This window comes from Mesitornis unicolor, unplaced genomic scaffold (assembly GCF_000695765.1).
Source record: "Mesitornis unicolor isolate BGI_N332 unplaced genomic scaffold, ASM69576v1 scaffold46592, whole genome shotgun sequence".
NCBI classification, from domain to species: Eukaryota; Metazoa; Chordata; class Aves; order Mesitornithiformes; family Mesitornithidae; genus Mesitornis; species Mesitornis unicolor.
In genome coordinates, this window is record NW_010172111.1 from 6,112 (window position 1) to 20,579 (window position 14,468).

The following is a 14,468-nucleotide window of genomic DNA, read 5'->3' on the forward strand; positions in this document are numbered from 1 at the left end:
CTGCTAACAGCTCACCTCCTCAGAGCTCAACAGCACTACCAAGAGTTTACTCCAAGTGCCCCTTCCCACGCTAGGTTTACATACCCGAAGGTGTAACATTTAGAGAACAACTTTCCAGTAACACAAAATTAGGGTGAATTGTGCTTCTGGGCTTTTAACATTATTCCAGAATACAGAGCGTAAGCCTTGTAGTCTCTTTTCAGCCTGTAACTTATACTTGGCAAAAGTAAGTAGGAAAAGAGAAACCAAACTTCTTTTTATTTTATTTTTTTTCTCTTTTTTTGAAAGCATTTTACACAGGTTTTGATCTTCAGAATACCTTGGAATCAGTAGAAAAAACTAACTGAACAGTTTGTCTTTACAATAGAAACCTTTCAGGAGTCAAAATTGAGACTAAAAAAATACATGCAAAACATACTCCTTTCAAAACACAACTTGAAACAAAGCACCAAACTACACAAATATGCAGAATGAAACAGCATTTAACATCACAGAAGTAGTCTTCATAAAAGGTGTAAAAGTCACCTATTCACTAGGCACTGTTCACTTGTTTAAACAGAAGAGACAATAAAAATATTGTCCACAAACTTGCAATTTCAACTCAAAGGCTGTAGCTAGAAATTCCTCTACATGTCATGCTTTAATAGCGACCTGAAAGAAAAAACAAAATATATGTTGTTAGACTTCCAAGGATTGACAGATTTGAGAGTTCTGCCTACGTTCACTGCCACCCCTCAAATCTGCACTGAATCCGAGCTCCTATGAGCCCAGCAGTCAGTACATTCCCCTGTGCAGAAAACCCCTTCCTGTCATGCCCAGGGCTGAGGTTTCACTGTACAAGGAGAGTTCATGGTGTAACTATCCCTGAGTGCCAGCTCCCCTGCATATCAGGAGCACCACTTAACACTTGTTTGAATGTGGACACAAAGGCTCAACATGGGAACACAACCTATTAATTTCCTCCTGGTCTGTTACAAAGGGAATCTGCTAGGAACGATATTGTGGTTTATTAATCCCAAAATGCAGCTTTATCTTCCATGCAAATAAGTAATTCAGAAAAAAAGCAGCACTATTTGGACTTTGGATGAAGTTAACCTCCTCTTTGACAAGTTACGGTGGGAAATTTAGTTTCAGTGTTAGAACATGCAAGGCTTAGTACCCAACCTGTCAGCGCACCACAAGCTCCTGTTTAAGAGTTTCGGAGAAAAAGACGGTACCTCAGTCTTTTTAAGAAGTGGTATTACCTAGTTTATTGTTTTTTTGCAAATTAAATATTTGCTCTGACCTCAAGGTTGCCAGTTGCTCAACGAAATGTTAAAGGGAACTCCGTGGTTCAAAAAACCAGAACCACACTGAAGTAAAACAGTCTATGGGTGCAAAATCTCAAAAGGAGGAGTTCAGACAAAGTGCTTTTGATATGCGAGCTCTAAGAATACTTACGAGGTGAATAGGATCGAGACCTGGATCGAGATCTGTAGCCCCCTCGGCTGTAATACGGGGATGGTGATCTTCTTCTATGAAAGAGAGCAAGAGAAACAGTCCCTTTGTTAAAGCCTGGGCAGATGAGCAGCAGCAGCAGCAGGTTTACGTGGATACCTCTAAACCAACCCTGGTACCAAGATGTACTTAGGAAAGCTAACGAGTACATAAAGAGCTGATCAACATCTCTACCAGGTAACAAAGCAAATACTTCAATTTTCTTAATGCTCTTTTAACTACTGTGTCAGACGAATATTACTTTGGACTAACACAAGAAATAAGCTCTCTTGCAGTCACAATTTGACTACATGCGATTTTTGTGTTTTGAGCCAAGAGCATCCCAAACAAGCAGCACAAGCCAAATCACACTTTAGCTCTGCATCTAAATTATTTGCTCTGAGATGAAGAGTGTGTTTGAATAGCAGTCACTGCTACAACCAACCCCACCCTCAAGCCCCTCCAGTCCAGGCCCTCTTAAGACTTGCGTTTCCTTGTCTGGTTCCACTGATATAATACTAATGCTAATGCCAATACTATCCTCAAACATTCCAGACATTAACCTGGCACAAATCAGAAGCTTTTCCTGTGCAAAGCTGCACTATCCTGTCTCTCCACTACCCTCACCCCTTTGTGGAGTGATGAGGGAGCCTTTGAAACAAATTGCACTGTTCACTGAAGAGCTCCAAGTGCTCAGTACCCACTCATTTCTGTTCATGTGTTTAAAGCTATCCTAGACTGCATGCATAGAATACTCAAAAAATATAATGTATAAGAACATTTCCACTGTTGACCAGACACTGAGAGCTTTTCTATCATACCTGTAAAACTGATCCCTGTCTTGAACAGCTCTCCATCCTCCTCCTCCTCCGCCGCCACCTCCTCTGCGAATACAAAAGCAGAATGAGTTTTGATAATTTTAAAATTAACCAAAAAGTTCATTGCACAAGCAAAAAGCATCATCGAACACAAGAAAATGATGTGAAGACAAGAAAACATTGTTTCTTACACTGGTTTACACTGAATTACTTAATCATGTTAATTTTTATGTATCCCTGAAATGAGATGGCTAAACTCAGTCTCAAGGAGCAGTTTACTCATGGTCCAGCTGACCAATACTGTGCCAACAAGCAGCAACTTAAGATCAGTACACAGCTTTCCCTTCTACGAGCATTTCTGGTCTCCTATTTCTTACTCACTCAAGGCAAGCAATTTTAATATTTTTTTTACAGTTGCAAGATCAATTCACTGTCCTGAGAAAAAAGTTGATTCCAAGGCAGAGGCACAGAAAACCTCATACCCTTACATTTTAACACTTCACAATCATGTTTAAACACCGGCACTTAAGACCTGAGGTACAACTTCCTTACAGAGAAGCTGCCTAGAACTGAAACAATACATTACAATTTTTAACCACACTAAGTGGTTGGGCTGGTACCTCCACAGATTTAGACACAGCAAGGCACTACCAGGAGGAGACTAAATCAAGTTTGAATTATGGACTAGTCAATGTCACTGGTCAGTTTTTTTTTTTTTTGAGGTTGTTCTTCACTTTAAGGATACTTAACAGACAAAATTAAGCATCCCACAGCAATGAGGAAAAATTAAAGTTTCAATGTGACAATTCCCATCTGAAATTTTATTTCCCTTAAGGCTTCACTGCATAGAGGGCAAGGAAGGGAAAAATGCAAAGTAATTGTTACCAATTTATTTTTCTAGGATGGAGTACCAGTATGCAATGCTCTGCTGCATCTTTAACAATTCTAACTTTCCTTTTCTCAAGGAAGCGCTCACAACACACAGCATCAGTCTTCCCTCTCCCTCAAACGACTGGTATTTGCAGGAGGAGAAAGCAGGTATCTAACCTGGGCAGACCATGATATTTTTAAGTAGCCACACACAAACCATTTGTGGTTTACTTTCACTTTTTCCGTATCTGCTATGAAAAGACATTATACAAGTTCTGCAGCGAGCTTTAAAACACTGGTGTGGTTTTGTTTGTGTGTTTGTTTTGGTGGTTGTCTTGAATTTTTGTTTGTTTTTAAAGGCAGGAAATACAAATCACCCTTAATGTAACTGTCAACATTTTGAGTATTTCAAGCCCAAAGTGCCAGTGCACAACAGAGGATGGGAGAGGGTGTAGGAAGGTCAGAACATCGCCCAGCACATGACCGCCTCAAAGAACTGGGCCGAAGCACAGCCATGAATTCCGATATGCCACTCTCAGACTAGCACACCAACTGAAGTAGTCCATCTTCTCACATCACTTCTTACTAGTCTGCTCTCCCTCATCTATTGTGTGTATTCTTTATGATCAGTCACTATCACAATCCACAACTATTCTCACTAGCATGCACCCAGAACTGATGCAATTACAACTGCTGGTAATGTTTTACAAACATCTGAGCCACTGTTCACTATCAGGAATGAAAAAGCTAACACCTAAGTGCTGAAGACTTAGGGTCATGCCATAATCTAAACAAGGAATAAATTACATTTTAAGAACGTGCAACCAACAAACAACAGATTTCAAGAGCAACCAGCAAACCTGACTGATCCTTTATGAAAACAAAAGGAAATCTGTGCTGTGAAAGTGCAAAAAGAAAGACCAACGGTGTAAACCCCAACCGAACACAGCACAGCCCTGCATCTTTTGCTGGTCCTTAGGTGATATACTTACATCAGAACCCCATACAAAAAAAATGGCAAATGGGGGGATGCAAGCTAGAAGCACCACTTAAGACCACTTAGCAGGCTATCCTGCAAGTCTATGCTATTCCCCGACACTCTGGTGAGCTGCTTCAGTTAATTTACCTACGAGATTTCAGTTAATTGCTTTTAGTACATCAAGTGAGACAAGGCTATGTTAACAACCCCAAGCAAGTTTTTGTGCTCTGTGCTCTGAAACAAACTGGAAGTTTGGCCAAAGAGCCATCTACCACACACAAAAGCCTACATACAAGGACTGGCAAAGCAAAACCAAGCACACCTTGGTGCCTGTATGCTCAGCATCAACTTCAGATTTTAGTTGCTACAGCTCTCCACAATGTTCAGACCACTGATGTTTAAAAAAAAAAATAATGACTGCTTCCCAGGAAGCTGAGAACACTTGTGCTCACTGTGTAGGGCACCTTGATGCCCTCCCTGTCCCCAGCAGCACTGAAGCACTGCAGAAGTGAGGCACCTGATTTCAGTGACAACAGCAAGATAGGGAGAGGAGAACCAGACTGGGAGTGATGCCACCAGCCCAGGAAGGAGAACCAGCGGCTGAATGCAGTAGGGAAGGGAGGGAAGAAGGTGACAGCCCTCAGTCGCAGACAATGACCATACAACTATCAATATTAAAGATACTTTCATCTACACCAATAAAGCAGGAGAACACGCTGAATGCTAAGGTCACAGAATTCAGTATTTCCCTTGTCTTTGAGCTATAATGCAGTAACACAATTTGAATTAGTGTACTTCCATGAATACATGGTCACCTTCAGAGAACAATCACAAATCCACCCACCACTCGTGCATCTAAGCCAGGCAAACAAGTCAGGAAGTACCATAAAATTGTGCAACCAGATACATTTGGTAATTACAGACAGAAAAACCTGTATTCCCACCATTTTAATGCTAACAGATGAACCAACAAAAGATACTTTTAACATGAGAGTACAGAGAACATATTTGGTCTTGAAAAACATTAATGCAGATTAAAAAAAAATTATGGACTAACTCATGCCACAGGTTGAGCATCACAAAGTACTTCTCCATCTGACCAATCTGATTTGTACCGAGCAGCCATTTTGGTCAAGATTTCATAGTAAGATTCCAGATTGACAGCGAGTGCAAAAGTGTTTTAGCTGGATGCACCGTGTAACACTTATATAGGTAGAAATGTAGATGAGAAAGCAGTCAAGTATTACAAATATTGCCTCACCTGTATGATCTGCTGTAATAGTCACGATCATCGTACCCTCTGTCATACCCTCTATCATAGTAATCTCGTCGTCGTGAGCTGCCACTACAGGTAATGAGAATTACATTTAATAGCATATAAAGCATTAATAATGCTTGCAAGTGCTTCTCAGTAGGCATACAGTCACTCAAGTGCACACCATTTTAACTGGGTTATATTATTACTTTACATCCTCACAACTAAAATGACTACTGGCACTCCTACTTTCCCACCGGTACCATAAGCTGAAAGTTCTGGGAAAACAATTTACATTCTTGGTAACTTTAAGTCAAAAGTGTATTCTGTGTACAAGGCAAACTGTGCTGCACTCCTGCATAATTAGCATTTGTTAATTCTCTCTTGAACACTTGAGCTTGCAAAAACCACTAATGTTTGAAAGTGCACTGGATAACATCCATTAATCAGGAACAACTTAAAGTAATTCAGAAATCGTAAAAAATAAAATCTCATTGTAGACAAACAGATTTCCGCTCACTGTAATCAAGGCCGACCCCTGATCAGTCACAGACAAGTGCCATATAAATTAAGTCCTCTATCTAAAGAGCTGAAAAGGTATGTGCTACTGATGGCTGTCCACATGTAGTCTTTTTAATTCTGAAAAGCCTCCTTCATTAGCTGAGTTTTTAGTTCGCAGCAGCTTTGCCAGATAACCATATTAATATCAGCACAGCTCTTAAGGATACTTCAAAAAAACTAAAATATAATTAGGCACCAACAGTGATTTTTGTATTTTAGTTTCTAGCACCGAAACATCCACATACTGTACAGCACAGAAGTTAGACACAAGGGAACAGCTTTCAGAACACTGCATTAACACAAAAGCCTGATAAACAAGTAAAAACACATAGAATCAGGTCTTTTAGAGGAGACACAGAACAGTTTTTAACTAAAACACTAGACAGTTAATCCTATCTTAATACTGGTTTGAAAATAACTCCACACAGGTAACTTACTAAGTGGGTCTTCCCATATAGATTCCAGGGGTAGGTGTGTGAGGTCTTTTTGTTATGGAAAAGTCTACCCGGATCCTTCTTCCATCCAACTCCATTCCATTGGCACGTTCCTTTGCCTAAACAGAGTGATAAAATACAACAAACTGCAGGCATGAACTTTATCACCAACACAAATTTCTAACCACTGCTTCAAGTACTAAGAGAAGTCCTAAAATGGCTCAGTTAGGATCCACGTCTAAGTTTCACTTATGCCTTATACATAACACCGAACAACATTCTAGGCCAGCTGGTTATAAGCTTCACTAGCCACCGAATCTGTGACTTACATTCCTGAAAGGAACATAATTTAACAATAGTTTAAGTACCTCTGTTTCTAATATGATTAAAAACCTTTGAATGTGCTTAAGAAGGGAGAAGTAACTACTCCAGCACACCACACGAACCAAAGCGTTCAGAAGTTAACGAGAAAGCACCTTTAAGTTTTTCTTCCTCCAATACATCCTCAAAACTTACCATAACCTTGAATATAGCAATACCTGAGTTATAAATAAACCTTAATTTAAAAAACTAAACTGACAGAACCATGTAGTTTTTTTCTGCCAAGTAGCAAGACCTGCATCCAAAGCTTCAACCTAACATGGAAGCCTTCATGCCAAATTTGGAAAATAAGACACTAGAGACTATGGCAGTGGAATTTATGCAGACTATAAGCCTAGTTACAGCTCATAAGCACACTGCATACAGGTCAGCCCTTGGAGAACAAAATTCTATACCTGGGCAGTATGGAAATCCCTGTTCATTCTGTAACAGCACAAATACCACAATTTGTTATATGATACTGACACTGCTTCAATTTACAGAAGCCCTTAGGGTTTCCCATGGACATCTGCAGGCACCAGGAAGCCACTGTACACCTGCCTGACTTTATTTTCAGAAAAGATTCCCTTCCTGCTCCTTTCCAACTGAAATACTGCAAGTCAGCAGAATGTATGTTAGCACTCCTACAGAACTGACCATCTGGTCCATTCTGATCACGCCTGTTATTAAATGTAAGATCACATGTGGCATTCAGAAGGAACTCTCCTCTCATAATCAGAACAGAAAGCCTGTGTTTCTATTTTCTTTTCCTTGTTGGCATAGTTTGCACTAAAGCTAGCCTTAAGTTTGCTTTTGTGAATTACACAACTGCTCAGCCTGTGACCAGCATTCACATCTCTCCACTCTCTCCTCTGGTACACAGTAGATATATTTTGAGCTAAGATTCTGACATTTATTATGAGGTACCAAGTATTTTTAGGCCCTAAGTTCCCCCAGGCTATATCCTGTTATAGAATACACATCCCAGCAACTGAGAACACAGCAAACACGCTATACATTCTGTACTCCAACCTACTTCCTTAGCATCCTCAACATTTTCGAAGTACACAAATGCAAATCCTCTTGAACGCCGAGACTGCTGATCGTACACAATGGAAACGTCAGCAATTGGACCATACTTGGAGAAAACCTCTCTCAGATCTCTTTCCGTGGTGTACAGACTCAATCCAAACACGCCAAGACAGCAATTTGGGTCAGGATTTGCCTAAAGGAAGGGTCAGATAAAAAGATATTAGAATAAAACTGTTTGTATTTGCAGTACAAGGTATTTCACAAGTTGTGACTGCCAGATCTTTAAGACAAAATAACAAAAAAAGATACTGCTGATATTCAGGCTAGTTTAACTTGCTAACAGACACTATTTCAGGCAAACTTACAGACCCACAAGCCTCCTTTCACAAAAATGTCTTGCATTTCTCAGTACAAACTACAATTACAGCATATGATAGATACAAGTCTTCCCTCCAAAGGCTTGCTGATGACTGTTGAATGTGGAGAGCTATATCCAGAGGTCTGGTCACATCCTCATTTGTGTTAGTTATCACTTTTCCCCCCTACTTTAGCATGAACCACACCATGCTCAGCCACCTGAGCCTGTAAAGCAGCTAAAAGCCATCTGGCTTGCATGCCCATTTAAGACAGCATCAAAACGGCTTTTAATGAAGTGTTTTATTTTCCCAGGCTTTCTAATCAAGAAAAGCACCAATGTGTCTCCCTCCTAATTCTAGCCCCGTCCTGCATTTGTGTATCACTGCAGGCAGACTGACAAAAGCATCTGTTAAAACACAAACAAGACACCCACAATTCTGAGCAAACTTCAGTCATGGTTTATCAAAAGCCAAATGACAATTAACCTCAACAATCTCTTTTAAACAGACCTGAGCAGGAAGAATTACGTTTCTCCGGAAAACTCAAACAAATTAATTCAGTGGTTTCAGGATTTATTCAGGACTACCTAGGAGTCATCTACTTCTGTACCAGACATACCCTGTTTCCAATATGACGTCTGCGAGTAGACATGGGTGAGTGGCTGTGACTGTGCCGTCGCCGATAATCCCGACTGTAAGACCTACTTCTGGATCTCCTGTGAGAGCGGGAACGAGAGCGTGATCTTGTGTAGTGTCTACGGGAACTCCTCCTTGATCTAGATCTGAGGGGGGAAAAAAAAGGTACTTTGTTGGGTTTGTTTGGTTTTTTTAACCCTCCAAAACCATCAGATATTCACAAACAAAAAGCCCAACCAACCATTTCCTAAAAATCTGCAGTACCACATGATTCAGCTATAATCAATTTTAGTCACTACTCTCAAGGACCACACGCTAAATCTTTACAATCAGATTACTGCAGATGCTCTTAGAGCACTTCTACTGTAGAACAGGAACTTCTGCTTCCATTTTAGTTAGCTTTTAGTTCCCCAATAGCTTTTAACTTTCTCTAAGAAGGCTACCTTGATTTGACACAGCATATGTTTAGAATATTAACATATTTACAGCAGCATTTAAGTAAAAATAGATGGAGTGGCTTTCTTTAAAAAGGAAATAGGACTAAGCATGACAATATAAAGCATGCACAATTGCAGAGGTACACACTTTGCTTATTCTAGCACTCAGAACAGCCCTGCTTTCAGTAACACTGAAAAGCAAATACACTTTTTATGCAGGGTGTAATTACAAGCACAGAAGTCTGGCAAACGCCCCTGAAACAGAGCTTAACACAACTGAAGAAATTAAGCTGCAGTAGGCCTATTTACCTTCTCATATATCAACAGCTATTTAACATTAGCCATTCATTAATATTTACATGTTCACAAGTCTAGTGTATTTAGGCAAAGCTGCAACTGGTCACTAATTTCAGCCCAAGCCTCTTCAAAAGTTCCAGAAATGTTTTCTGACAGCACTAGGTCTGTGGAGATGAGGTCCTTCCTAATAGAAGGTCCAAATTCCTTCTATTAAACCCTCAGCCCTTCCAACACAGACAATCTTAGTCACAAAGCTGGGCAGGCACTTCCACTGGAATATTACACCTAAGCTTCTGATGGCAGTCACTGAATAACCTGCATTCTACATAACTACAAAGAAAATAGCTGTGAGGCTAAGAAACAGTTTAATATTCAAAAGCTCTTAGTCATAAATTGTTAATCATCAGACTCTTGTTATGTCTTAAAAGTCCTTCCCCTAGTTTGTGGAAGCAAGGTAGTCAAACACTGACTGAGACCATAAGCTACCACCATTGCACAACCGTGTTTCACTGTAACACCACCACTACGCTGGCGTGAATGAAGCTCTTAACCTGAACCAGTTTTAACTCCTGAGCATTTAACAGCTTCTTCCAGTCAGGATTTCTCACGAGGGAGGTGTAACCATCAGACAGCCAAACTGCATGACACATACTCTGTAAGTTACAAGCCTCCTTAAAAAAATGCCTTCAGCCTCATCACAAGCAAGTCAGCTAAGGCCTGTCTTCCTCAGCTTGAAGAGTATGTACATGTCCAGAAGAAATTACTTCAGCGTGTCCCATTACAACACTTCTAACTACATATTTAGAAAGAATAAATTACGTTCGGCAGCAGAAGGTAACAGCAAAAAGAAGAAAGAGCTTTCCTAATGCGGGAAAGGCAGTAAAGAAAGACAGAAAGAGTAATAATAAAAAAATGCAACACATGCATACAGCCACATTTCAATCACTGACAGAAAAAAATGAAGGCAAACACAGAACTAATGACCCAGGTAACAGAATGCACCCATTACACTGAACAAGAGCTGGATGGTTGTAAACCAGGCAATCCATTATCCAAGAGAACAAGGCTTATTTTAAGCAAGCACTGCTTATATTGCTGCCTTAAATGTCACACTGTCATCTTCCTCCTTTGCTACAAAGCCATCGCAGCCGAAAATCTTATTCCTTCATTAAATATTGTTTAGACTTCAGAGTTAGCCAAAGGTAACAAGCTTGCTGTGCTGCTGCTGAAAACGTCAATAAAAGTAGATTTTTAAATCAAGTATATCCACACCCCAACTGATAAATACACCAGGACACAGATTTGTTCCCAAATCAAAGTTTAATTTATAGAGCTGGTAACTCAGAAATACATTTGTAACAGAAACTACCAAGAAATATGAATGTTCTCCCAAGGTTAATTCTCTGGTGAGAGTCAGAGTAGGATGACCTGCTCGTGATCACATCCAAACATGTGATGGCACTGAAAAGAGATACAAGTACATTGGTTCTAAATATGTGCCTTGACACAATTCTACCTAAATCTGCTAATGAACACACTCTTAACTCTGTAACATATTTCCACAATTTCCAGCCATAGGCATTTTCAAGACAGCTGTTAAATGCTCAGGAAGCCATGGTAAAAAAACTACTTTTGTTCATCACAAAGTAAAAAGTCAGTTGCCAGGTGTTATTTAAAGGGTGATTTCTTATAAAAGTAAAGAATTGGTCAGATCTCTCAAATTCTAGACCTTGCTGTATTTGCACCTTCCAGCATTTATCCAATTTGTGATCACGTTTTTACACATTATTATAGTTACTCTGCCAGTGAGAAACACGGTGATTTAAAGATCCACAGTGGTTACGGATTAAGGTACAGAAGGACATGCTGGGCTGGATCCTGACTTGTTTGTTATATTAAAATTTAAAAGTTCCACAAAGGTGCTGCGCAGTCTCCATCCTCTGTTTTCACAACCGAACCGGATATAGCCCTGAGCTGACTCTGCCTCGAGCAGGATCAAGGACTGTCCGATGAAGCTCTCCCTACCAGCAATTCCAGAGCCACTCCAATTTCACATTCTATAAAGCAGTATCCCTCTCCCAAGTATTTATTAATGTAGTTTGATGTATTTGTTCTTGTACTATAGGGATTGCCAAGTGCATGATTTTTCACTTGTGACTGCGCCTGAAGCACACACACACAAAAAAAACCAACCCCAAGCCTATTCCTCTGCTGTCAAAACTTCCCAAGTATTTTCCTTCTCACAAAAGCCTTTCAAACTAATCACTTTGATTTTGCAAGGAGATCTAAACACAGTATTTGACAGTGTTTTCCATCACGGGTGACTGCTAATAGCACAGTATCTTCCAGCATTGTCATCCTTCCCCCCCGGCTTTGGCAGGCCCAATTCATTGCTTATACACTGTCAAAAGAACACTGTGAACAGCTCAACTGAAAACACCACTGCTGAAACCCAGTTTAACTTGGATGCTTACGAATGAGTAAAGAAACTATCACCACATTCATTTCTGTACTCGGCATAAAACTCTTGGCAAATAACATCATTCGTCCATTTGCCGGTTTTGTTGTGCCTCCATTACTTATTAAATATGTATCTCTTACATGACACATCTGCTAAAGTCAACATAAAGCGGTTAGCAGTGACATTTCTAGTCTTATTTCTAGACTATCAGCATATTTTATGGCTCAGTGATGTCTTAATTTTAAGAGGAATTTTGTCACTGTGCACAACTTATCAGACGAATGTAAGGACAGGTAATACAGTGCAAAAGGCATTTTCATCATGTACGTTTGCATGGCCACCTAAGAAATACAATAAGCAAGCTACTTACTCCACAAGTTTTTTTTGAGAGCTCAGAAAGCTGCTAATCTTGAAAATGATCAGGCATGAAAGTTTTAAAATAAAATATATTTAAAAGGTCAGACAGATGTCTGCTGAAATTCACATTTCTCTCCACTGCTTCTGTTTCATGGAACATACCATTAACTACTCCAGAAACATGTTTTCTCACTAGAAGCAATGATAATACATTAATGTGACCTAAAATGGAAAATCTGTGATGCACCTATTTCTTCTCTTGCACACAAAAGCTAAGGTGGGGAGTTCCTAATGTCTCACACTCGGAAACTAGCCATTACTCCAAGACTTAAAAGGCAGGCCATCTAAAAAACTGTATCTGCAGAGATACAAGCCTATGTAGCTAGCTACCACATAGAAAAAGGTGCAAAAAGATCTAACTTGATAGTTTAGCTTCTCAGACCCTGAAACCACACATGCCCCTTTGGATTCAAAGTCCACAGATCACCAGTTACCTCTGGAAACAAACTGGGCTAAATTGGACTTCACCTCTGACAACCATCTGACCTGCGAAGAGGAGGAAGAGGTAAAAGAAGGAAACTCACCTGGATTCAGACCTGGATCTAGATTTTGACCTGGATCTCCTGGAATCCTCCTTAGATCGAGATCTTGCAGGGGTGTGCCTCCCCGACTTGCCAGACCCATGAGCACTTCCGCTTCTGGAAGCAGAACGGGATTCCTGCACGCAGATATTGAAAGCCTAATTTGTACACAATTTCTTGTTTACCTAAGGTCTGTAAACAAGCTCCAGTGAAATAAACGGTAAAAAGTCATATCTGTGTCCGGGCAGTTGGCATTAGAACTGCCTAGATTTTTTAAGAATGTTTGGGTTTTTTTTCCCTGGTAGACACTTCTTTACCCTGCATATACTTTTGCTATTAAACAGATAATGCATGCATGTTTAGCAAAATATACAGGGACACATAAACAGACTAGTAATTACTTAGCGTAGTGCTTTCAGATTCCAGATTACTTCTTATCTTAACTTCATTTTTATTCCTTTTCTTCATTCTTCCGTTTCAAATTCTGACTTCTTTCATCTTCCCCACTTCACACAAATTGCTCAATATTCTACAAGTGGGACTTCTGGTCTGATAATTAGCATGCATTCACTTTCTTTTTTTTCAAATTTCAGCTTCACTTATTCCTGAGCTTCAAATAATTCTCATTTATAAAACTTGTCAAATGGCGACTTCCGCATTTTCCTTCTTCAACATTAACCTTAATAGAAAAAGAACAGGATGAAGAATATTTAAAAACTCCAGGATAAAATCTAGTGCCAAAACTGAAACTAGAAAAAATCTTTTGTGGACTTTTACTATATATGCAGTTCAAGAACTGAATCTACCAAATGCCCTATTTTATAAACAGGTTCAGTCAATTCAGTTTAACTTAGTACTAAAGCAACTGAATTAGCTATTTATGCCTATATTTAATAGCAAATGCACAGTGGATCAGCTGAATATCTACTAATGAATTCTAGCATCAGGAAACTCAAAATACCTTGCACTCAAACAAAAATCAACAAGAAGCGACTTAAGCAAGGTCCCTCCTGAGGCCAGAGATGGCTGACCGATGCACTTTTTGAATGCGGAAAGCACAACGCAGTTGGTCTTTCTATGACTTACAGTTACTTCTGGGGACACTTCTTGCCATTTAGAAAGCCTGGCGTGAAGGTTTATGAGCACACTCACACCTACTCTGCCTGCACAAGTGCGATTACCAGTAAATTACAAGTCTCCACTGACCAAAAATACACTTCTGTGCAAAACACTCAAACACTGTCCTGGATTTATACCCCATCTACTCTGTTATTTATGTGTAATCTTCTTTGGTAATGGCATAACCTAATTAGCATCTTCAACTTTTTTTTTTAAAAAAATCAGTATAATGCTTAACTTCAGTCACATGACTTAAATACAATAGAGGGTATTCAACTATTTCAAGAAATTAAGTAAAATCTAAAATTCAGTAACAGTTTATTTTTTTCCTAAAAAAACCCCAATTCTAAATTTGGTGTCAGTTCTGATCAAGAATGCTCACTAACGACACCAGAGTACCAGATTTTTTTCAAAAATAGCTTTATCTTTGTAACATCTC

At 39.6% G+C, this 14,468-nt stretch overlaps 1 protein-coding gene across 1 annotated transcript; it reads right to left on the reverse strand.

The window, feature by feature from the left end:
- Positions 1-248: 248 nt before the first annotated feature.
- On the reverse strand, positions 249-13,068 carry TRA2B (transformer 2 beta homolog (Drosophila); the record flags this gene model as incomplete). The annotated part of the gene is made up of 8 exons (XM_010180265.1): positions 249-651; positions 1,441-1,514; positions 2,298-2,360; positions 5,405-5,488; positions 6,397-6,512; positions 7,790-7,978; positions 8,761-8,923; positions 12,914-13,068. Coding segments are annotated over 8 exons (855 nt in total), but the record flags the coding sequence as incomplete, so codon positions are not given.
- Between the last annotated feature and the right edge of the window lie 1,400 nt (positions 13,069-14,468).